The 25,846-nt window shown below is 40.1% G+C and overlaps 2 protein-coding genes across 9 annotated transcripts in view; one reads left to right on the plus strand and one right to left on the minus strand.

Moving 5' to 3' along the window:
* Positions 1-2,483: 2,483 nt before the first annotated feature.
* gnb2 (guanine nucleotide binding protein (G protein), beta polypeptide 2) lies at positions 2,484-15,427 on the plus strand. 3 transcript variants are annotated; one of them, XM_074610513.1, is made up of 10 exons: positions 2,484-2,932; positions 6,352-6,431; positions 6,532-6,570; positions 7,299-7,405; positions 8,471-8,534; positions 9,405-9,567; positions 10,726-10,792; positions 10,882-11,083; positions 12,583-12,799; positions 14,240-15,427. In XM_074610513.1, exons 2-10 carry the CDS (start codon positions 6,375-6,377, stop codon positions 14,344-14,346), a joined length of 1,023 nt encoding a protein of 340 aa, XP_074466614.1. In that variant the 5' UTR covers positions 2,484-2,932; positions 6,352-6,374; the 3' UTR covers positions 14,347-15,427. The 3 variants fall into 3 exon arrangements, with proteins under 3 accessions (XP_074466614.1, XP_074466615.1, XP_074466616.1); XM_074610514.1 differs by having other exon boundaries at positions 2,600-2,739; positions 14,240-14,591; XM_074610515.1 differs by having other exon boundaries at positions 2,854-2,987; positions 14,240-14,591.
* A 9,095-nt stretch (positions 15,428-24,522) lies between these two features.
* Positions 24,523-25,846, minus strand: part of mink1 (misshapen-like kinase 1) — a 45,677-nt gene continuing 44,353 nt past the window's right edge. For 3 of the 6 annotated variants that reach the window (XM_074611143.1, XM_074611144.1, XM_074611140.1), the window contains 2 exons: positions 25,589-25,728; positions 25,258-25,486 (listed from right to left, as the gene is read on the minus strand). In XM_074611143.1, the coding sequence (XP_074467244.1) occupies positions 25,403-25,486; positions 25,589-25,728 (224 nt within the window). In that variant the 3' untranslated portion in view covers positions 25,258-25,402. Of the gene's footprint in view, positions 25,487-25,588; positions 25,729-25,846 lie in introns of all 6 variants that reach the window. The other 3 variants (XM_074611145.1, XM_074611141.1, XM_074611147.1) reach the window with 2 other exon arrangements.

A 25,846-nucleotide genomic window follows, 5' to 3' on the forward strand; every position in this document is an offset into this window, starting at 1 on the left:
CATGTTGTAATTCAAGTGTTCTGAGAGAAAACTAGACTTCTGTACCTCCTCATGGCTCTGTTTTCAGGCTTTAAAAAATCTAGCCTGTGACGGGAGACTTTGGCCAATCACAGGTCATTTCAGAGAGACAGAGAGAGAGAGAGCGTTCCTATTGGTTGTGCTCTGGCTGGTGGGTGGTGCTTAGTATTTCCTCAACTCATCTCAACATGGCTGGTGGGTCACACACTTTCTCATTTTACAGCTAAACAGTACACTACAAGGTGTTTCTGAAACCATTTGAGGAGAGAAATAAGCATTACAGTAACAGAATATTGATTCATATTTGATCAGCGCTGCCTAGTTTGACGTTTGATCAGAGTTTGTGAGTGATTGACAGCTGCTCAGAGATGGCAGGTTCCAGCTTGGCTCTGATTGGTTGTTTTCCTCCGGTCTTTGAAATATTGCAGACGCCATTAGGAGCACTGGAGGACACAGAGACACATGATTTTTTTCAAATTACCTATCTCATGCACTTCTGTCAGGATGTAGTGACCATTTTATGAAAATAACTTTTTTTAATCATAGTTGTGCCATTTCTACCCACTGTAGCTTTAAGGAGGGCATTGTCTACTGTCTGTAGCAGTTCAGCCAACCACTTGTTGGACATGCAGCATCTTCACAACCTTACTTCAAACGCTCCTTGACAAATGGTTTCATAGACTCTTCCCATGTCTTATAACACTAAACAAAAATGCCAAAATGTAATGTTCTCTAGACATAAACAGTCGCCTACAGAAAAATACAGAGGATCTAATATATAATATGCATTTTTTATTTGCATATAATTTGTTCCATGATCCCTGCTGGACTGTTAACACCCATCACAGACCAACAAGTTGGATTAAAGTAATTTTTTCTTGTGTCATTTTGAAAATGTACGAATTTCAAAATTAGCTCCAGAGCATGGCCTTTACATTGTTAAATATTCAAAAAATATTTTTCCATTAAAAGAGCCAGCATGATAGATAGATAGATAGATAGATAGATAGATAGATAGATAGATAGATAGATAGATAGATAGATAGATAGATAGATAGATAGATAGATAGATAGACAAACAGACAGATAGATAGATAGATAGATAGATAGATAGATAGATAGATAGATAGATAGATAGAATTTACAAACATTTCAAGTGTCACTGCTGGACACAAGATGTCTCCTACTTCATTGTAAAGTCCATTCTCAGTGTGTCCACTGGAGGTTTCCACCTGACACTTGTGTAAATTGCATATTGGACCATTGAAAAGGTCCAAGGTGAGCACAGATACACTTTTCCTTGTTCAGCAGATAAATATGAAAACAGCTTACTAGTGTCAAACTGCACACACATCATTCTGCCAGTTCAAACATCCAAGTGAGGTAAAAAAAAAAAAAAAAAAAATATATATATATATATATATATATAAGCAAAACACATTTTTTCTTTAAACAGATATAGAATGTTGTGACAAATCCTGGAGTTTTTCCACAGACTAACGGGATAACACAGGACAATATTGCAGTGATGAGTGATTATAGAATATTGGGTGAATTTCTGAATCACATCCAAATCCAATTTATTTTATACATCCCACACCCCAATCCTGAAAACAGAGCCATGAGGAAGTGCAGAAGTCTAGTTTTCTCTCAGAACACTTGAATTACAATATGCTGAAAGGTTATTATGGAATTCTTGCCCAATGATGCCAAAAATATTCTGCCTACTGCAGGTTTAAGTTTCAGTCTTGGGCCTCCAAGGGAAAACGTTTGGACACCCCTGCAGTAGAGCAACTGCAAAATCACCTGATCCAACCACCAGTTCAACTCTTTATGCGCTGATTTCTTGTTCATTTGCCCTCCAAATCACTGGAAAAGCATGATGTAGGCTATATTCTGTAAATTCCCCATTCAAAGTGGAGGATTTATGTTCGGAACACTGCCTGGCTTTAACAGTTTTGTGCTGCACCCTGCAAAACATGAAATGATCATAATTAAAAATATTTAATTTATAGGGACCCCTCACTTTAGGATCAACTCCTAGTTTGTCCCCCTGAACAGATTAAATTGATGCAGACTGGTCTGATCAGAGGGGGGGTCATGGTATTTACTAGTATTTAAGAGATGGGTGTGGTTGAAACATGCTTCATGCCCGGATTTGAGGATCCTTCTGCAAGCAAGCGCCCACCGCGTGATCTGATCTGGCTGACTGTTTCTGAATGATGATATTCAGAAAGAAAAAACAGGAACCGTCTGGATAAGGGACCGAGCTAGAGGCCGCCTCTCATTACACTGGGAAGGGAGCAAATCCACGCAGTCAGTCCATCTACAGATGGCTTGATTTCTTGCAGCTTTATTTTAATGCCATTATTTTCTAGCTATAAGAGGCAGATTTGACTCAGTAGTTCAGTGTTGGCTCGGAGGCGGCTGTCCTGATGAAGTGTCGGCAGAGGGAGGAGGAAACCAGAGAGAGGAAGGAAACGACGATAACGTCACGAAAAGCAGAATCGGAGTAAAACGGACTGAATAGTATTGTAGGCTATTTAATGGCCAGCGCTGAGCTCAATTGTGTTTGTTTACGTCGCGTTGGACAAAGATGTTTTTGTTAACCTTTCGGGCGTGAAAAGGGGGGATAACATTTCGAGGAGGAAACGGCAACACGGCAGCAGCAGATTTCATCTTTTTTTCCAGGAGGCTCCACTAAAGCAGACAAATGGAAATGTGTGTAGCCCTTCTCCTGTTCGGATTTGGAAACTAATCGTGACACACGGAGCTTTAAGTGGATCTTTTTTTTAATGAGTGAAAAATAGCTTAATAGCTAAATCCTCCACGGGATTTTTTTTTGTTGGGGGGGACGTTGCTTTTTCACGGCAGCAGGACAAAAAAGCAGCAAAATCATCAGGAGAATTAACAGGTAGCCACCCATTATGAGACGCTGTGACAGCCGCTGTAGGCCGGCCTGTGGAGGGGTAAGATGGCTGGGTGGTGATGTGCCCATCATTTCGGCTAAATTAATTTAGCTACATCCGCATTTTAGGAGCTCCGCATCTGAAACGAGATGTGGTCAAGGCCTTCATCAGCAGCAGCAGCCACTGTGCTGATCAATATGGGATGTAGCCTGCATTCATGGGGCCTACACTAGGAATATCTATGCGGACGGTGAAATAAAACCCCTATGGGGTTTATCCTATAAGCTATATCTGAATGTGGCTTGTTCCCCTACAGAGCTCACAGCCCACTATAGGGCCGCATGTGTGAACCTGGGAGCGAGCAGATATTAACATTTACTCTGTGAAACATGCATTGGTTGTGGGCTCTCTGCACTCTCCTCCAGTTTGCAGATGTAGCCATGCCATGTTGGTGGAGCTCCACATCAGATCCAAAGGGGTGGGGCCAGTCACACTTTGGCATCTTTGAATTTCTGTCTCCTTGCTTGTGTCAAAAAAAATCTGCCCATAACTCCCTCAAATTAGGGCATGAATCTGGCGATACGATACATATCATGATACAGGCCTAACAATTCAATTTATTGCGATGTATTGCGATACTGTAAGCAAGGCGATGTATTGTGAGTAGGGCTCTTAATCGATTAAAATACTTAATTGCATGATTGTCCATAGTTAATCGCGATTAATTGCAAACGAATCACGCATTTTTCTATCTGTTCAAAATTTACCTTAAAGGGAGATTTGTCAAGTATTTAATACTCTTATCAACATGGGAGTGGGCAATTATGCATGCTTTATGCAAATGTATGTATATATTATTACTGGAAATCAATTAACAACATAAAACAATGACAAATATTGTCCAGAAACCCTCACAGGTACTGCATTTAGCATAAAAAAAATGCTCAAATCATAACATGGCAAACAGAAGCTCAACAGCTGTCAGTGTGTCAGTTTGCTGACTTGACTATGACTTGCCCCAAACTGCATGTGATTATCTTAAAGTGGGCATGTCTGTAAATGGGAGATTTGTGGGTACCCATAGAACCCATTTTCATTCACATAGAGGTCAAGGGACCTCTTTTGAAAATGGCCTTGCCAAAAATTAGCGTAAGTTTGGAGTGTTATTTAACCTCCTTCTCGACAAGCTAGTATGACATGGTTGGTACCAATGATTTCTTAGGTTTTTTTAGTTTCATATTATGCCAGTATCTTCGCTATAGCTTTAAAACTGAGACCGCTACAACCTCCAAAATATCAATGGTGTTAAAGGCAGGGTTGACAATGTTATCCAGTATACACTGTTTGTTATATTGGTTGAAATGGTCTTTACACCTCGACAGTGATCCATTACTTTTGAGCTCTAAAAAAGGTATGGAAAAGAGCCGTCATCTGTAGCTGCTGTAACACTGTAAAAACGTCTACCACTCACTGCCTCGCGGTCCGCTTGGACAGAACCAATCAGATGCCTCACTGCCCCCTGCTCGTTCTCTACCCTTGGCGTACACCAGCCTGAGCTCAAAGCGCGTCGCCGCCGCACATTTACTGGAGAATGGAAGAGAAAACTCAGCCAAAAGTAGCACTGCTGCGGTTACTTGTCATGAGGTAGCATTGTCGAGTTGAGATCCTCTCTCCGCTCTGTGTCTGTGAAGTAGTTACGATGCGGCGGTGCATGTGTGTGGGGGGCGTTGCCTTGGAAGGTGGGGGTTTAGACGGAGCTCCTAAGGCAATGCTACTTTCAAATTATGCTAGCTTTCCAACATCGTTGCCCCTATCTTTAACTTGTTAAAGAAAAATTAGTGGCGTTGAAAAAAAAATTGCGTTATTATTGCGTTATTATCGCGTTAACTTTGACAGCCCTAATTGTAATTTTTTAGGAAAACTGTCATCGTATAAACACCACACCATTTTAGAATAGGTGAAAATAACACATTTTTACTGCATGCTAAAACTGCATGGTTTTTGCCCAAAACTGCATGATATTATCATAACGTCAGCATGTCTGTAAAGGGGAGACTTGTGGGTACCCACAGAACCCATTTTCATACACATATCTTGAGGTCAGAGGTCAAGGGACCATGACAGTTTTTCCTCGCCAGAATTTAGCGTAACTTTGGAGTGTTATTCGCAACAAGCTACTATGACATGGTTGGTACCAATGGATTTTTAAGAGGTTTATTAAAATTGATACAGTGTTTTGGAGAATTGATACAGTATCACAAAACATCGCGATACTCATGTGTATCAATATTTTCTTACACCCCTACCTCAAATGTACTGAGAATATGCTTTATTCTAACGTTCGTCTTCATCATGAAGGAGCTATAGCCTTTTGCCTGCTACTAGGCCATGCATCAGTACAGGGGGAGGCTGTATGATATGTGTTTTTTTCCACACTATCCATCGGCATGACTTCAACACAAATCTGCTCGCCCTCCAGTCGACAAAAACATGCATCCGAGCATCTGGCTGGACCCATCCATCCAGGCCTGATCTCTGATGCATCATCACCCCCACTCTCAGCCTTTCTCCTCCTCATTGGCTAAATGAGCAGCTGTGCCAGGAGACTGAGACCCATGATGCACCCCTTTTGGCTTCCATTAGTGCCGTGTGATCCATCTGGTCGCAGGTCCCTCCAGGGAACAGTGACCTACTGTAGCTAATTGCTCTCCTTCCTTTGCAGCGTGCACTGTATGCGTGTTTGCTGTGGATTTGAATTGCTCCACAAATGCAAATAGAAGCTCCCTGTTTGGGAAGCTTGTTTGAATAACTGTGCTCCTATCAGGAACAGGAAATGCTCCTTTCTACTGAAAGCATGATGTGATGTACAGTGTGTATGTGTGTGTGACCCCAGTTGGCCCACAGCTCCTGCCATGTTAATTTTTTGGAGATGACATAAAGATGACTGTGTCCAGCATTGGCACAAGCTGTGACTTGATACACAACCTGTAAGTGTAACAAGTTCCCTCGGCTTTAAAGGGAGTGTTCGCTCACTATCTGCTGCCTGCCTGGTAGCGATGCTCGATAGCAGCTTAGTCATTTCAGATTATTCTCCTCAGTTAAACCAGACATGGTTGCACAGCCATAAACAGATTACAAGGTTTTTTCTCACTGTGTGGCTTCACTAAACCATAGAGATTAAAATGTGTTTTTTATTTTATTATTTCTTACAAACAGTATTTTAAGTAAATTATTTTTCTTAATTGATTCATTTTTTGATGAAAGTGGACTCCAGGATTACTGGATTATGAAAGCATGAAACTATGCTAATCCCAATGGGCCTCACTCTAATACAGGCCTACATCGGCAGTCATTTTTATTAATTATGAGATGATACTTTATGTAAATCCGAGTCTGATGTTTGAAGTTGTCCCACGACCAACAGGTGACGGCTCGGACAAATCCAAAATGAGTGAGCTGGAGCAGCTTCGCCAGGAGGCCGAGCAGCTTAGGAACCAGATACGAGTAAGTCAAATGTTTTTATACTTCAGGTTTTATCTTTTAGGATGATAATGCTGTTATATTTACATGTTGTGTAATGTCTTGTTTTTTCCATGTTCATCAGGATGCCAGGAAAGCATGTGGAGATTCAACCCTGACACAGGTACATGAATGCATACATAAATGCTTTTGGGGGCTTTATTTTAGTGATAACCATTGGTTTAGTGACCATCAGTATGGAAACATAATAAGATCACATGTGAGACTTGACAGGTTTTAAAGACTTACGTTTTTTGGGGTTCACATAGAAAAGACAGAGTAGCTGCTTGAAATCTTACATTTTGATCTCAACTACACCATTAAAGTTTCGTGACTGTATCTTAGACAGTTGCGCGGCTCACGATTGCAGTGCCAAAATCTGTCTACAGACAGACAGAAATATAAATACCTGGCAGAGTACATTACTCAAAACCATCTCTGTGGTAGTTTCCACTACAGCAGGTGTCTGCAGGACCACATTTGACACACAGACTCAAAAGGTAAAGCGACATACACCTGTAAAGATTTGTGACGCCAAATCGGGCCAGGGGCGTACTCCTCTACTTCCGGTGCCCTTGCTGGGACCACGCCCATCTTCAAACTCGACCTTCATTTTTATCTCAACTACACACCTGTAAAGTTTCGTGACTGCATGTTACACAACCGTGTAGATTTCTGTCACTATTGCGGTGACAGAAATCTGTCCGCAGACAGACGTATAAACACCTGGCGACTCACATACAGACTCACAAGGTGAAAACAATACCAGTGTCGCTGTCATGGCTGGTAGTAAAATAAAGGGTGAATTTCATTAGAAGTAATTCTTTGATTAACCTCTCCTCACTAACCTAGATAACTGCTGGTCTGGATCCTGTGGGGCGGATTCAGATGCGGACGAGACGCACCCTCCGGGGCCACCTCGCCAAGATCTACGCCATGCACTGGGGCACTGACTCGAAGTGAGTCTCTACTGTACCAAACATTTCATGTTGTTGACTTTGATTGTGATTTAAAGCATTTCACTCACTGTACTGGTGCTGTGCATCGCTTAAACGTACCATTACAATTTGGCTCCATACAATAGCAACTTTATAGGGATAATACATTACATCAATGTGGAACAAACTAACACATAATTTTTAATAAACTTGCAAGCCACCCAGCCGTTCTGAAAAAAAGTGGTAGCTTAAACTAGGGTTGGGAGAAAAAAATCAATACAGCATAGTATTGCGATATTTTGCGTGGCAATATTGTATCGATACACGGACGTCAAGTATTAATCTTTCATTACAGAGACTATTAACTTCTTAACAATTTGATGGCCGGTCATGTTAGCTTGTCGGGAAGGACGTTAAATAACACTCCAAAGTTATGCTAAATTTTGGTGAAGAAAAACTGGCATGTCCATTTTCAAACAGGTCCCTTGACCTCTGACCTCAAGATATGTGAATGAAAATGCTGAGATGAAGAGAGTCAAAACTGTATCTTATTAGATAAAACAAATGTTGACAAACTGCATAATTTTCAGTTGAATAAAGTTAATAAATCGCAATATCTTATCACAATACTCAGCAAACGCAAAATGTTTAAAATCGCAATGAGATCATATCATGACTTCAGTATCTTCAGGCCTTTGCATTGTTTACACTGTGCTGTGTTTTTAGTGCTATTTAGAAAATGTTAGCATGCTAAAACGCTAAGCTAAGATGGTGAACATGGTAAACATTATACCTGCTTCACATCAGAATGTTTGCATTGTCACTGTGATAGCATGCTGACCTCAGTACAGCCTCAAAAAATTGATAACATCTCTGATTTTTCAAAAACACAGAGCCAAAACATCCAAGTGTCTCTTTTAAAACATGTTTGGAGGCTCAGGCTATAGACTCAAACAGTACGAAAGCTGTAGTGCCAGTTCTATTCCACATGAGTGCGTTCTAAAATATTTGGTAAAACTAAAGTTTTCAACTTTTTGCCTGTATTAGTAGTAGTCCAGTCACTCTTTGAATGTTTTTTCTCCACAGGCTTCTGGTTAGTGCCTCTCAAGATGGAAAACTGATCATCTGGGACAGCTACACCACTAACAAGGTAAAGTCAACTGAGTTATTCTCCTCTTCAGCTGGATAAATAGTCCCACTTGGCCTCCGTCCGAACTGGAAGTGAAAGTGGAGTAAAGTCTTTCTCTTGTAGGAGTGTTGTTGACTCATAACAGCTTCCTTTGCAACCATTGCGATGACTTATTCTCACATTTACAGTGGCATTAGATTCTCAGTGTTAATACAAAACCATTGTACGCTCTTATTAAAGGGACTGTATGTACGTTTTTTCACGTTTAAACGTTTTTTAATCGTTTTTTATTGCAAACCTTACCTAAAACTGACTGACCGCGACTTTCTGGGTTTCCTCTATTAGCCTGTAGACTGTTTTTAATGTGAAGAACCGGGGACCGTTTTTCCAGGAAAATCCAACAAATATCCGCGCTTGCGAGAGCCTTTACTCTCTTCAGCTATGCTACAGGGCTAACAGTGTGCAACCATAGCTAACGTTCGGTTAGAAATGGCATCCACTAACGCCAACAAACGGCCAAAACTACGGTGTCTCCCCTGTGCCTTCTGACCACAGTCAGGAGGCTGAAACACGAAAAGTTAACATTAGGATCAACATCGGCCAGGTCTTCGATTCATGGAGGGACCTTCGTTTGGTAAGGTAACATTACTGCCAGGCATGTGAAATATATAGTGATATTGTGGTTTTAACTCGCTAATGTTGCTAACGTTAATCAACATGATGCCTGTCAATCACGTTCAGTCCCGTGTGTGTCGGTAGCGCGAGCAACAGGACGCTGACTGTTGTTGACTTAACAGCGTCAGGTGTCAATATTAACAAGCATTTTCTGATTCTTACAGAGAGTCCGTTTAAGGGTTTGCATTGGGTTTCAAAAGTTAAATGTCTTCCTAGATCCACGCCATCCCCCTGCGCTCCTCCTGGGTGATGACCTGTGCGTACGCCCCCTCTGGCAACTACGTGGCCTGCGGAGGCCTGGACAACATCTGCTCCATCTACTGCTTGAAGACTCGCGAGGGCAACGTCAGGGTCAGCCGGGAGCTACCTGGCCACACAGGTGAGAGAACGCCGCACTCTCACCTCACTTCTGCTCGCGTTCGCCTCTTCCTGCGAGTCAAACCGATGAGAGCGTGCAGCAGTCCCCAGCCTCCTGGGAAAGCTCTGCTCCCAAACCCCTAAACAATGAAGATTTCATTTACGTGGTTAATTAATCGCAGGGCAGCGCCGTCTTAATGAGCTGAGACACCAGCTCCTGTCTGTGAGACTGTAGCTACTGTGCTGCTGTGCGTAATTTGCAAAATGGGCTGCAACGTAATATCAAGATGTGTCTGTCGTGCGTTCACAGCAATAAGCTTTATGAGCTCTATGACTCTTTTGCTTAGGTTTTGCATCTCAATTGCTACACGCCTTGCGTTATTGTTGGATGTATGCGTCTTTATTGGGGCCGAACGCAGCCTGAGAGGAAGAGCGCAGGCACAAGTACTCCTCTGGATCCTTTTTGGGTTATGAAAATCAATTAATCTATGAATATTCTCCTAAAAAGACACTAGAATTGACCATTAATCAAAGATGAGGCTTTAAAGGACAGCGCTCTTAATGGGAAAGATGTAAATACAATGTTATTATCATAAAATATCAGGTGTCTACAACGATTAATCTATTAATCGCCAACTATTTCGATAATTGATAAATCGATTTGAGTAATTTTTTAAGAAAAAAAGTAAAAATTCTCTGATTCCAGCTTCTTAAATGTGAATATTTTTTGGTTTCTCTGCTCCTCTATGACTGTAAACTGAATATGTTTGAGTTGTGGACAAAGTTTGAGGACGTCATCTTGGGCTTTGGGACACACTAATTTTTCACCATTTTCTGACATTTTATAGACCAAACAATGAATCGATTAATCAAGAAAATAATCAACAGATAATCGACAATGAAAATAACCGACAGCCCTACTGTCAAGGTCCACACAACTGAATGCTCAGTCATCAATTTCATCATAAATTGTTATTTGCAAGATCCAAATAAATGTATATAAATGCAGGAAATTACATTCACATCACCTCTCTGCCTTTAACCTAATGTTGTGTACATTCAGTGTACTGTTACAATGATATTCCTATTTTGTGCCTATTGTATTACAGTAGACGCTAGTAATGCCACTCTACTATCACCGACTCTTCTAAATGTGTGTATGTGTTCTCCGTTCTCTCAGGTTACCTGTCATGTTGCCGTTTCATCGACGACAATCAAATCATCACGAGTTCAGGAGACACCACGTGGTGAGCCGCAGAGATCAGACAGTGTCCACTAGTGCAAACATGTTTTCCTGAGTCGATCGGTGTCTTAACTACGCCCTCTCTTGCCCCAGTGCGCTGTGGGACATCGAGACGAGTCAGCAGACCACGGTTTTCTCGGGCCACAGTGGCGACGTCATGAGCCTGTCCCTGTCGCCCGACCTGCGCACCTTTGTGTCCGGAGCCTGCGACGCCTCGGTCAAACTGTGGGACATCAGGGACAGCATGTGCCGGCAGACCTTCACGGGCCACGAGTCGGACATCAACGCCATCTGTGTGAGTGTGTTCTCAGTGTGTTGACCAAACTACAAGTTGACAAAAAGGAAATTAATCTGGGATTGCAGTTTAAAGGTGCACTCCATCTATTTTTACACAGAAAGTTCAGTTCACTCATCATGGAGAGTACTACTCAGCCTGCGAACAGTTATATATTTTCTTCCTAAGCTCTGGAGGAGCTTTGCTGAGTCTTGAAAGGTAATCCTAAATAAAAAAAATATGCTAAATATGGCATTTTATTAATGGTCTTTAAAGTTGCCTTTGCTTACCATCTAATAAACCTACAATTTAGCCACAAATTGGACAGAAAATCGATAAAAAACAAGATCAAAACACATTATGCAATCCCAATAACAAATCTGAATGTACCAGAGATAGAACAAAAATAGAAACAAAACTGTTTAGTACATAATGTGCTGTCTATTAACCCACTGGTTCCCAACGTGTGGGTCCCGACCACCACTAGGGGTTGCGAGGCCTTCTTGATTTGAAGGGGTGTAGAACAACTTTTTAAAAAAATATACAGTTGGCCTATATCTCAGCATGTCATTAATTTCTGTGTAGAAAACTAAATGAAATTGTTACTTTTAAAGTTTGATTATTTAAGATATAAACTTTAAAATTAGAAAAGTAAGCAGTTAAAACAACCAAAGAGCTAATGTAACAATAGCCAAGTGTCAGGGAGAAGAAAAGACTGAATTTATCAAAAAGGAGCCTATAATATGTATGGTTTCTGAAAATTAAAAAAAAAAATTTAATACAAACAGAGAATTGTATTAATCCTCAAAATAACAGAAAAACTCATCTGTGATGCAATATTCACAGGAAATAATCTGCTCAAAATTCATCCAAATCACTCGTTTTACACAAACTTCCTGCAGTTATTGCATTCCCTATTTGGGTTAATGTCCAGTTTATCAGTACTGTTATTGTTATGCATTGAATATGATATGAAATATCTATAAAATATGTCACTTAGTCAGGGGTCGTCACTTTACTCAATGATAGAAAAGGGATCTCTTTAGGAAAAAAGGTTGGGAACCGCTGACTTAACTGGTCTATTAGAAATTCCAATTGTGTGGTCCTGATATCAGTGTAATCGTGGTCTAAAGTGGCATTGTGTCCCTCCGGTGTGCTGTCTAATACACCTTCAACGGAGCAGCTCCAGGATTTGTCTGTGACGTCACATGCGGTCTTGTCTCCAGCTTAAGGGGGGATTTAAACTGGGAGCACGCTAGAGGATTAACAAGATTATCAATTAACACCATATCTGAATATCCTGCATCAGTCCAGACTCCAGCTGAGTCTGAGTCTGGACTGATGCACCATACAGGTTCTATATATGATAGATGACAGGTGGACATGGCGATCATCTCTCAGAGCAGAGACACCAATAGCCAATGAGAACACTGTTTTTTTTGTCATATTAGGGCATCACCTACCTTGATACAACTGTATCCACATTTCCTGCTTCTAATCTTCCTGTTTCTCCTCCACAGTTCTTTCCCAACGGCAGCGCCTTCGCCACGGGCTCTGACGACGCCACCTGCAGGCTGTTTGACCTGCGTGCGGACCAGGAGCTCAGCCTCTACTGCCACGACAACATCATCTGTGGCATCACCTCCGTGGCTTTCTCGCGCTCCGGCCGCTTGCTACTGGCTGGTTACGACGACTTTAACTGCAACATCTGGGACGCCATGAAGGGAGACAGAGCAGGTGAGAGAAAGCAGCTGTGTGCTGGTGAGATGTCAAAGAGCAGGTCTAAAAGGGTTCAACCTGAAGCTGAAGTGAGGATTACATTCATTGTGGAGTTACTTCATTGAGACATCGGAGGACTATTAACATCATTTGTACCTTTTATATATAAAGTGAAAGCGTATTTGTTGCAAAAAGAGCATACTTGCCAACTCTACCGATTTTCCCAGGAGACTCCTGTTTTTCATTGCCCTCTCCCAGTTTCCTCCCGGGCTCACAATGCTCCCATTTTTCTCCGATATAGACCCCGAGACTCCCTGCTTTGGTTTTGAAATCCTCCCTTTTTTTAAGGTCTCAAGGTTGGCAAGTATGAAAAAGAGTGGCTAAAACTGAATATCTTTGAGTTGTGGACAAAACAAGACATTTGAGGACGTCATCTTGGGCTTTGGGAAACACTAATTGACATTTTTCACCATTTTCTGACATTTTATAGACCAAACAACTAATCGATTAACCCTGTAAAGCCCAAATATTGGAAAAAAAATAAAAATCTCTCAGATGTTGTTTTAGGAGGCCTCTGGTGCAGACATTAAAGAGTTTTCGAATTTTCTTTATTAAATAAAAAAAATATTTTATTTTTTTCAAATATATTTTTTGTGAGTTTTTAGGGAAATGTTGTAATATTGCAACATTGGCCCTAGGTGGGAGCAGAATTTCCGTATTTGTACTCACATTGTCTTAAATATATGGAACTAGATATGTAGAGTTGCAACACAGACATAACAAACTCAAATTCAAATTTGACGAATGTGCTCCACAATAACTAAATATCTACATTTTCTAGACATGGTAATAATCTCAAAACAAATATTTAAGGCATTTTACTTACTTGAATCTTGACAAATCCAGTTCAGTAAAACAAAGAGATGAGCTTGAAGAAAAGTTTGCAGGTTGTGTGAGGTCCTGGCCAGATGGCTGAACCTATAAACGCATTTACTATCCAATAGCGTTGTAAGGGTGAAAAATAGGACCCACTGACTATTTAAATGTAATCTTTAAAAAAAAAAAAAAAAAGAAAAGGATAGCATAAATTAAGATAATAATAGATAGATTGTAAAATAAGTGATGTATGTAATTTTGCAACTGTGGGCCTTTAGATTAATGACAGATTAATTGACAATGAAAATAATTAGTAGTAAGTAAATAATGAGTTAGTTGCAGCCCCAGACAGAGAGCTCTGTGTCAAACTTACCAGTGAATTCACACATCTTGAGTCTTATTTTGTAAAAGAAAATGTACATGTTTGGTCAAACGGCCCAACCCTGTGTTGCGAGTTAATGCAGTAATGAACACAATGTCGCTGTGTTCTGTGTGGTTTTTAAAAAGTTTCGGCGCAGTCTGGAGAGCAAAAACATTTGACAGTAACAAGTCCTCTTTTGTTTGTCCTCGTCCCCCCTGCAGGGGTCCTGGCCGGCCATGACAATCGTGTGAGCTGTCTGGGCGTGACAGATGACGGCATGGCGGTGAGCACCGGGTCCTGGGACAGCTTCCTCAAGATCTGGAACTGAACCACGCTCATAACACACACACACACACACACACACACACACACACACACACACACATACACACAAACACACACACAGGCACACGACACACGCACACATCTGACAGACACACACAGTTTGCACCCTGTATTCACTGTATGTAAGATTCAACAGACAAACTGCAACATTGTACTGTACATAATATATATGACTTAGGTATGAGTTTACACACACACACACACACACACACACACACACACGCTGTACACCTGAACACAAGCCCACACTACCTACAGCTGATTTAAGTACAGTACCACACACGCACACACACACACGCACACGCACACACACATATAATCTGTAAAATGTAAAAATGTGACAAAAACAGTTGAATCTTCAGCTGCTCAAATAAAAAACACAAACGCCACTATGACCTGAAGCCTTTTAACACGTCTCTCACACACACACACACACACATACACACACTTTTTCCTGAGAGACACTGCTCCTCGAGTTAAACAGGGGAGAAGACGTTATTGGACAATTCTGTCTTTGTTTACAATGAAGTCCAAAATGCACTTCAGACAAATTTTTCTGTGCTATTTTTGTCTCAGTACCACATGTATCTCGGCGATGCTAATGTGAAGGAAGAATGGTTGTGGAAAGAGAATTAACACTGAAAAAAAACAAAACACTGACAGACAGGATGAGCTGGCGAGTCCACGGAAAATATCAACTCTTATTTTCATCTGGCTGGAAACATCATGTAGTCACTGTTTTTATAGATATGTACCCCCACATACAGTACATCTGCTCTTAAAGTTTTGTTTTATTCTTTTTTTTTTTTTAGACTTATTTTATTCATGTTCTCCCTGTGTGCCTCAGATACACTTTAAGGATTATTAATAGAGAATATTGATAAAGTTAAATTAACAAAAAAGATCTGAGATTCAAAAGATGGGTGAAAAAATAAAAGCATTATATAGACGCATCTTAATAAAGCAGGAGCCAGTATTCATACTTTGACTTTGTCAATGTATTATCTGGACATTACAATGGTATAATTGTACATAATATTAATAAATAATAGCCTCTCCTGCCAGTTATTGTGGTTTCTTTATTTCCACACTTGGAAGTGATCAACTCAATGGAAAATAATTGTGTATTCAGGTGCACTTTAGCCTGGTATGACTTAAAAATGACCTATGCTGTTGAATTACCAATGGTGTAGTTTCTATATATATATATATATATATACATATATATACAATACTTTTTTTCCAGTTTATATATATATATATATACACAATATATAAACTGGGGGAAAAAAGTTCGGAAACTTGCGTTTGGTCGATTATTTCTCTGTTGTTACAATGCTAATTGGCATTGTATTTTACATCTTTGTAAAGCCTTTTTATCTACCTTCACAATGATGTCCCACTTGTAAGGATCATGCGTTTGTGGGATGAGCAGCACAGCTGATTATGTGGGTAGCGCCCAAGAAAAATTTGCCAAAATGCTCTGCCAATGGTAAACGGTGTATTCCCCTGTTGGTACTGACTCTTGTTTTGAGTTGTTTGGTGGATTGGATGATTGAACTCTCTATCATTAACAAGGAACAAACAAGACATATTGGCTATTTTACACTTTATTCATTTAATACACCGTCAGGAGCCTCAGTAGCGGGTGGAAGATCCCTACGCAGCCACATCAGCCTGGCACCTCCTCATGCTGGTCACCAACCTGGTCACACGTTGCTGTGGGATGGCGTTCCATTCCAAAACCAGGATTCGTTGCAGGTCAGCCAGCGTGGTTGTGTTGGTCACTCTAACACGTACAGCACGTCCAAGCTGATCCCACAAGTGTTCAATTGGGTTGAGGTCTGGACTCTTTGGCAGGCCGTTCCACTCTCTCTACTCCCATTCTCTGATAACCCTGGGTCTGTGGGGGCGAGCGTTGTCATCTTGGAGGATGAAGTTAGTTCCCAGATTGTGGAGATATGGGATCGCCACTGGCTGCAGAATATCATCCCGATATCTCACTGCATTGAGATGGCCTTCAATGATGACAAGCCTTGATTTGCCAGTGAGGGGGATGCCACCCCCCCCCCACACCATGACACTGCCACCACAGCAGACACCAAATGATCACTTTAGTAGGGCGCAGTACCCAGCAGGCACCATGCACACATCAGGTGCTCAAAACGAGAGTCAATACCAACAGGAGAATACACTGTTTACCATTGGCAGAGCATTTTGGCAAATTTTTCTTGGGCGCTACCCACATAATCACCTGTGCTGCTCATCCCACAAATGCATGATCCTTACAAGTTGGACATCATTGTAAAGGTAAATAAACAGGCTTTCCAACGATGTAAAATACAATGCCAATTAGCATTGTAACAAAAGAGAAATAATCGACCAAACACAAGTTTCCGAACTTTCTTTTCCCAGTATATATACACACACACACACACACACTATATATATATATATATTTTAAGATACTTGCTTAATTGTATTGTGACTTACTACACTAGTAAGTACTAAATCTACTAAAGATCTACTAAAGAAAGGGGGCTGGCCTACTAAACATACTTTATTTAAAAGGTACATTGTGTAGGATTTGGTGGCATCTAGTGGTGTGGTTGCAAATTGCAACCAACTGAGTACCCCTTCGCTCACTCCTCCCTTTCCAAGACTGCGGTAACGTGAGCCACTGAGTGCAAAACTGTGGTAACGCCTCACTCCGAGGCCATCCTTACCATAATAACACTACTTTAGGAGGAAGTCAGACGGTAGCTGGCGGTACCACGGTTTTGCACTCTGTGGCTCATGTTACCGCAGTTTCACAAGCGAATCAGAGAACTACGGTGGCCTTCAGGTAACGTAAAAACACAAAAGCCTCTCTAGAGCCAGTGTTTGGTTTGTCCGTTCTGGGCTACTGTAGAAACATGGCGGAGTCCGTGAAGAGGACCCGCTCCCTATGTAGATATGAAGGGCTCATTCTAAGCTAATGGAAACACGATTCTTAATTTCGGGTGATTATACACTAAGGAAACATTTATGAATATTATATTCCATTTCTGCCAATAGATCCCTTGAAATGTTACACACCTGTTCCTTTAAAACCAGTATAATAAAAACAGCAACTAGCAACAACAAAATACAATGTTTAAAGCTGGAAATACTCCAACAACTGACAGGGGATACGATAGTTGTAGTTCCCCACAGCAAACTAAGTAACATATTTAATGAGAAATCTGTGGAAAGAACCTGAACCTTCACAATCACCAACAAAATATCTCAAATGTTATGAATCAGTAGTTCTGAGTTTCTACTGTACTGTAGAAAAAAACAAGGTCACAGCAATGTTATTTAATATTTTGATATTACTCATTGTTTAACAGACTAATAATTCAGGTAAGTTCAGATCAATTTATGTTTTTTCCTTATTGTTGATTAAAGTTAAACTTGAATGTTTCATACAGGACATTAAGTTTTTTTGCAGGACTGGTGTTTTTACCTTCAGCCACCAGGGGGTGCTGCAGCTCACTCAGCATCCAAGGTTCTCAAAATAAGGATGAAAAAGGGGTTTATTGCAAAAAAAACAACCTTTTAGACAATTAATTTAATCAACTGAATGGTATGGCTGTGAATATTGCACCAGTGAAGTGAGAATTTTGACTTTTGAAGCAAAGTAAAGTCTTTCAAGTAGTGTCACACAAATCCAGTGACAGGAACAACAGGTCCAAGCAGAGTTTAGCACCATCATGTGGTTAAACAGTGAGTACATTTCACATTTTCACTACTGTATTGTTAAAAGCCCGGCACACCCACGGTAAACCCACAAAGTACTTCTTAATGATTCTGCCTGAAAAGGCCTCTGTGTACACACTGTGTTGCACCTGTTAGAACAGGAATAGTTACTATAATTTTTATTAGTACAAGGAAGTCCAGTGACCTGATGTAATCCCAATGTAGCTCTGCCCACCTTCAGCATGAGCAGTAATGATAATTCAAAGACATGTAGTTCATAGAAATTAAAACCTATTGTATAACATTTTTCAGAATACAAAGAAATGAAACGAGACTAATGAGATTAAGGTATTTTATTTTTCAAACAATTCTGTATTAAGACATGAATTCATTCAACACAATCTTTTGAAAGTTTAAAGTTTATCAGTCTATGAAATACAATCAGGAGTTAACCTCTCACAAGTAACACAGACACGCGCGCACACACACACTAAAACATTGCAAAGATGTTTACCGTCTTAAAAAAAGAAAAGAAAAGAAGTTATTTTAAAAGAATAATAGATATTGTAGTTCTGTCCAAAGATCCACGTCGTTTTAGAGCTCCCCAAGTTTGATCTGCCTCGCTCCCGGCTACAGCTGCTAGTCCATTCACACGTTATTGATTAGAAATATAAGCTATGAGAGAGGAGTGCCTCGTCAGATTATCATCTATCATCCGTTTATCGATACTTCGAGTTCGCAAAGGCAGTTTCTGGGATTTCATTAGAGCAAAACAAGAACAAGCATCCCAACAGGTGATTGTGTTAAACTTCTTGTGATTACAAACAAAACTAAAAGTACAGAATAACTTCTGTAACAAGCAACACACAAACCAGCCTACATTCAGCCCGCCAAAGGCCACTGAAGAGTCACTTCCTGTAGGTCACACTGAGATGAACAGCCACCGTTTTGATTTATTCAAATGCTTGTATTGCTTATTAAAAAGAAACGTCATCATCTCAGGACGATGTTCTACACCTACTGTACAACTCAGTGGTGCCTCTTTCTTTCTGATGACAAACTCTGTGCATCTGATCAGAGTTACATGCTTTTGGTCGGACTAAACACTAAAACTAAAGAGTTGTGAGGTTCTTTTAATGGCTATTGGCACGAAATGAAATAGCACTTTTACACCTTGAGGTGCTTTTAGGGAAATCATCAACCAGAACTACTCTTCTGTGTTACAAACCACCGCAAACCATTGTAAGAATTTCTGCTGCATAAAATTAGACAACAAGATTCATATTTGGAGCCTCAATCAAGTTGATGACAGACTGTATTACCTCACCCAAAAACTACGTGCAGATATTCATCACAATTTTACAACATTGCCACAAGAGGTCGAGCAAGAGCTCGTTTTTACTAAGTCAAATTATTTACTAGCAATGCTATCCAGAAAAACAACTGTCAACACAAATCAGACAATAAAGATGAGGCTATGGTATTTTGCCTTATTTTTAGTTAGACCTGTTATCTTATTTAACTGCAAATGAAGTAGTAGCAGTAGTAGTAGTAGTAGTGTGCCCCACTAAGCTTGTGCACCACAGCAGAGGTAGAAATACAGTTAAGTATTTCAAGTAAATGTTATATTATGCAACATGAAAATGTGTGTTAAAGGAGTCCACCGATTTTACACATCAGTCTGTTTCAATGTCATTGTGTTGACTGATGTTACCAGGCAACAACTGAGATGTTGCAAATAAATTGGCAAAGGAAATGTCTGACCATCACTCTGCATTTAGTGTTTGGGGCACAACTTCAGCATTAGAAATACAAAGAGTGCTCCACCGATTTAGCATTCAACTTCTACAGACCATTTAACAGTTGTAAACATTCCAAAATGTGTCACATTTTATTTCCTGTTGCAGTGTTTGTGAATGACATAAGCTGACAGGAAGTAAACATGGACCCAAGCTGTTGTCTAGCAATGCAATTCCGTTGAAACGGTCAGACTCGTAATGTAAAGTTAAAAAACAGTTTGATGCGCAACGTCTTTTTTTATTCTAACATTTGTTTTTCCTTGTTGAAATCTGATGCCTACATTTCCCACAATGCAATGCAAGTGCTGAGAGTTTGGTCGGAGATTCAGGTGTGTTTATGCTAGTAGTGGCTAATGTAGCCTCAAGCTGCAAGCCTCAAGCAGAGATGAGCAGCGGGCTACAGAGGTGTGGCGACCTCTCTCTAACTCAACACCTCCACGTTGATTTCATTTTCTAACTTGTAGTCTTCAGCCCCAACCGACGCTGACTCAAGCGACAACACATGAGGTAATTATCAGACTTCACACAGCTCCCTTTGGATCCACAAAAGGTTTTTACCTTATGCCCTAGTACTCTCCAATACCAGTTAACAGACATTGATGTGTAAAATCAGTGGAGTTCCTCTTTGAGGACTTGAATTATGGCAGCATATTGCTGCCACACCAAAAAAAAACCCGGATCAGTATCACGTTATCACGTGAAAATTTAGTTGTTATAACAAGATGTTTTTTCACGTTATTACGACATACAAACTTATCACGTATAACAATATACGATTTACGTGATCACTTATATCACGTTATAGCAATATACTAAGTTATCACATTATAACGCGAGACATTTTATGATTACATACTTTCATGTTTACATACTTTCATGTTATAAGAAGAAATATTTCCTCTTATAACATGAAAGTACGTAAAGTACTAACGTAAAGTTTCAATTCAATTCAATTTATTTTTATATAGTGTCAAATCATAACAGAATTAATCTCAAGATGATTTTCATATAGAGTAGGGATGCACCGATCCGACTCTTTCAGTCTCGATACCGATAGAGATACCTGTGCTGTGGGTGTCGGCCTATACAGAGTACAGATCCAATGTTGTGTTTAATTAATAAGCTTAATGCCTCATTGTGTGGAAGTGACTGGGATCATTCTTTCATGTGTAAGGCAACATCAGGCTTGACTTACACATTACTTTCCTAACATTGTAAAACAAAATGTAACAAATAAATACTTAGACATAAATTTATTGAACTGTTATTAATCATTAAAATTATAAATCATGCACCAGCAACCTGGTAAAAAAATCTTCAAAATGATCAGGAATTACAATTCAAGTGTAAACCTTTTTAATGCAGCAACAAATTGGTCAAAACTTCAACAGGAATTAAATTTCCAGTATATAACGTATAGAGTATATAAACATAGAATTAAATTGAAAAGATTGGCCCAATTGTCACCGATATCCGATCCAGCTATTTGAGTCAGTATCAACCCGATATCCGATCCGGTATCGGTGCATCCCTAATATAGAGCAGGTCTAGACCATACCCTATAAGTTTGTATGTTGTAATAATTTGAAAATATCTTGTTATAATGTGAAAAACATACAATATATAATATAACAATGCATTTCTCATGTTATAACGTGATACCGTTTTCTTTTCTGGTGTGACAGCAAATAGGCTGCCGTACTTTCATACCTGGTGACAAAAAAACACATAAAACTTAAGTTGTCAGGAAATAATAATTGACTAATTGTCTTTGTCTGTATTCTGTAGATGACACTAATTCATCTGATGCACTTCTCACTTACTAAATGCTGCCTTTTTCGATACAATATCAAAGCCAAGAGCCAATAACCTCACATCAAGGGCCGTCACACCCCTTCGCATCACCGCTGCACCACCTGTGTGATGTTTCCTGTCATCACCTGAGCAGCCTGGCAACCCCACATAGGCAATTTACACCAGAGGCCAGATCCAACACCAATCTGTGAGTCACCTCAAGTGTCTGAATCACAGCCACAGTTCTGATAACAAGAGGACAGACATTATTTTTTATATCTAGATAACTCAACAGAAACGCTGCAGTAACTGACAGTGTACATACACACAGCTGTCGACTCGTTTCACTACGACCAACTACTCAGACTGATTACATACTGACGAGTTTGACGACTGCTGAGTGAATGAGGAAAAATAACTCCATCTCTGTTGGACTCACTTCTAGCTTTGATCTCTCTGCCTTAAAATACATTGTGCTTTGATTAATAGAGCAGTACACATTTTCATATAAATACAAATCTGTCTTATAGATGTACATTCACTTTGATTTCTCAATATAGACTAATTTACATATTTTATAAAATAAGCTTCTCAGAATATATCAAGCTACTTTCCCCAACTACAAGATCACACAATCAACATCATTAAAGAAGAAGCGCTTATCTCATCTTTGCTGCAAGAACCTACATTTTGTGAGCAGACATCACACACAGTTGGATTTGATCTGTACACAAGTACTAAGTTTTCTCTACAGACACGTTTCATACGTATGGCTTTTCACTATGCTGGCTCCCACTGTGAGTACACTCGATTAGTTGGACATGTGTTGACTTATTTGTTATTGCAACTTTCTGAACGGATTATCGCATTTTTAGGTTATTTACGTGGTGCCAAAAAAGCATTTCAAGTCCAATTATTCTGGATTTGACCTAAGTGCACTTAAGTGGCACAGGACATAAATCATATTGAGGGAGCGTAAATATAGATGTGCCTCTTCTTCATGAGATTTCAAGTAAGAAACAAGTGTGTGTGTGTGTGTGTGTGTGAGGGGAGGGAGGGGGGGGGGGGGGGGGGGGGGGGGGGGCTCATAACCCATCCTTAAACCACTCACCTTCCCAACTCCAAGGCACTGCTTTAACTGTAAACATGGCAGATTGATAAAAAATTATGATTTGACCATAAAAAGCATGAGTGCCAGAGCTCCTGGTGGATTGTAATTTAAAATGTAAGTCATGGCACGTTAACAGATATTCAAGAATAAAAACACATTCGCTAAAAAAGGGAAAACAACTCTGATACAGTACTATATACTCTATTTCAATGGCTTACATGCACACCAAGTATCTGCTCGAGATATATTTGTAAATGTATGTTTACTGAAAAGTGCTTTCCATGCCCATTTACAGTTTGTTTTATAATCTCACATCTATTTATATAATCTTTGATTAAACACCCTCGGCCCTGAGCATATACTGCACTCTTAATAGCTTTCTTTTTGCCTGTATGAAATATATCTTCTTAGTGGCTTTTAGCAGACTATCCTATTGATCACTAGCCAAGATTCCTTTCATGATAACCAAAAGCGTTTCATACTGGCAGTTTCACAAAAAAATTACATTTTGCATTCTTTTAACATTAACATGTCAACTTCTATTTATAAGCAGAAGAACTAACTTGTCCCAACAACTCCATGCTGATAAGATGCATGATAGGAGTGACTTGACTTTAAAATGTCCACCTGTTGCTACCAAAGTGCTGTGAAAGCACAGTGGTGTTGTAACAGTGTGTGAATCACTGAACAAAAAGCATGTGTTGACCTACCCACTGCTGACGGAAAATCACAAAGCTACTTCCTGATAACGCCACCTCGCACTTCTACCGTACTGCCTGGTGTATGAGAGCACACAGTATCTCCCTCATGCAGCAGACAGCTAATTCCCATAAACAAATGTGGAAAAACTACTACTGTATGTACTACTAACAAACACAGTGTATAAGAAATCCCAAGCAGCTAATTAAGCAAGACACCATAATATTAGTGAAAAGGCAGCTGACTTTTTGGATGTATATACAGAAAGGAACATCGGTTAGTGATCTGTTATAGTCGCCATTCAAGCAATATTCCCTTTGCCCGTGATTCATCTCCCCGCTGCAGAATATGCTGTGAACTTTGGCAGAATGTATAGATATAAAATATATTAAGTCTCATGTGTTCTCCAAAGTGCCTGATGAGATGGAGTCCTCTGTGGTATTGCAGAGTCACCCTACATTAAATCTTTTCCACTGGCCTAAGACAAATAATGAACTGTACCACACTAAGCTGTTCTCTGCAAACACAAAAAAAAATCCACACCAACGAAATAGTCTAAGAACTGAAATATAATACAGTAGAGTAGATCACTGTGGTAGAAGGGTGAAAGGACCACGAAAATGATCTCCCTTAATCACTATAATCTCAGTGACAACGTCCTCCTTTACTGACATAATATCCCGTCCCCTCTCTCTCCTCCAGAGGTGTCATCAGACTCCCCAACACTACCAGCCAAATACACAAACTCCCCTCTTCAAACAAAGACTCCACAGAATAGCATATATTGCAATATAATGGCAATATAATTACAGTAAAATTAAGAATACCAGTAGCCTAATACCAATACAGAATCACTACATATAAATAACAAAGTTTTGTAATTTGTAAATCTATGAAAACAAAAAGTTTAGATAGAAGACTGATGAGTCAAATAATGAACGGCTTCACCTAAACCATAGAAAAAAGAAAAGGCAAAGCAGGAGATTTCACATTACTGATTCGGAGTACTGCACATTTATGAGACTTCCGATTGGTTCGATCATTTATTCACCTGAAATCTATTTTTGCTTTTGATGCATTCAAGGCTTACTTGCTGTGATTAAGAGTTGCAACATCATTCGCCATTCAGGCCAGAAGAAAGTTAGTGAAAGCCGGACTTCAGGTTACTGTCTACTATACAGAACTGAAAATACTTCAACAAGCTACTTTGTCCTGCCTTTAACGTCCCTTTGTAATATTTTTTGTACTAAATCCTTCCGTTAAACCTCCCTGAAACTGTGGGAGCCCCAATGGGGGTCCACAAGCCACTGCAGATGGGCGTTCCAGCATTTTATTATTTGACGTCCATGTGTCTGGTGGCAACGCGCTGAATGGAGGCTATATAATATAAGAGGCCTGCAAATGATTCAGATCTAAGTGTAAGGTGCTACCTATTTACAGCTTCATTTCAACATACAGTATTGGTAAATAATGCCTTCTTCAAAAACGTACTGCAGAACCATCGAGGAATGTTTTTAACATACTTCACAATTAGGAACTAAATAGTTACGACAGAACACGGGTCCACCAAGTAAAGTAAATCAAGACAGGAATATTTACAGTACAAATCAATAGATGGTATTAACATTTGAAGCTCATCAGTGATTTTTCATGATTCTTCCGGGGAGTGTGTGATCAGGGGGCCTTTGTAGAAACTGTGACTTAAGGAGTGTACATGTAGGCAGGAATGGATTGAAAGATTGTTTGTGTATATGTGTGTGTTTCTCTATGAGTGTGTGTCTTTGGGGCATGAGTGTGTGAGAGAGAGCGAGAGCTGGAGAGAACGGGAGAGTGTTTGTGTGCATGCGTTTGTGAGAATTTCACTTCCTTCTCTGAACCCTGCTGGGTTCAACACACTGACCAGAGCGGCTGTTCCTTCACCAGTTCATGATGCAGTTTCTGTTCAACGTCATGAAGTACACCTGGCTGCTGCCTCCAGACCGCACTGACGCAAAGAACACCTGGGGAACGGCACAGACACACAAGGACATGTATGTCTTTAAATTCAGCTGCTATTAGTGACCTTACTGCTAACACACTCTAAGTGTTTGCATCTCCCTTACCTTGTCATTTCTCTCACAGAGGAACTTGAGCCTCTGAGCTCTTTTGTGCATGAAGACACCATCCAGATGGCCGGTCTCCACAGAGCGGATCTCAATGGCCTTTTCTCCCCATCCCATGATCTGATTGGAGCAGATATGAGCTGCAAAGCAAAATGTAACATTAGTACGAGTAGGGGTGGGGGAAAAATTGATACAGCCTAGTATCGCGATATTTTGCGTGGCAATATTGTATCAATACACGGATGTCAAGTATCAATC

The sequence above is a fragment of the Sebastes fasciatus genome, chromosome 16, assembly GCF_043250625.1.
Source record: "Sebastes fasciatus isolate fSebFas1 chromosome 16, fSebFas1.pri, whole genome shotgun sequence".
Lineage (NCBI taxonomy): Eukaryota > Metazoa > Chordata > Actinopteri > Perciformes > Sebastidae > Sebastes > Sebastes fasciatus.

Bases quoted from the DNA above. Each gene is read 5' to 3' on its own strand.
- gnb2 (XM_074610513.1), top strand. From the start codon at position 6,375: ATGAGTGAGCTGGAGCAGCTTCGCCAGGAGGCCGAGCAGCTTAGGAAC. The intron at 11,084-12,582 runs GTGAGTGTGTTC...TCTCCTCCACAG, and splicing joins CGGACATCAACGCCATCTGT to TTCTTTCCCAACGGCAGCGC. The intron at 12,800-14,239 runs GTGAGAGAAAGC...TCCCCCCTGCAG, and splicing joins CATGAAGGGAGACAGAGCAG to GGGTCCTGGCCGGCCATGAC.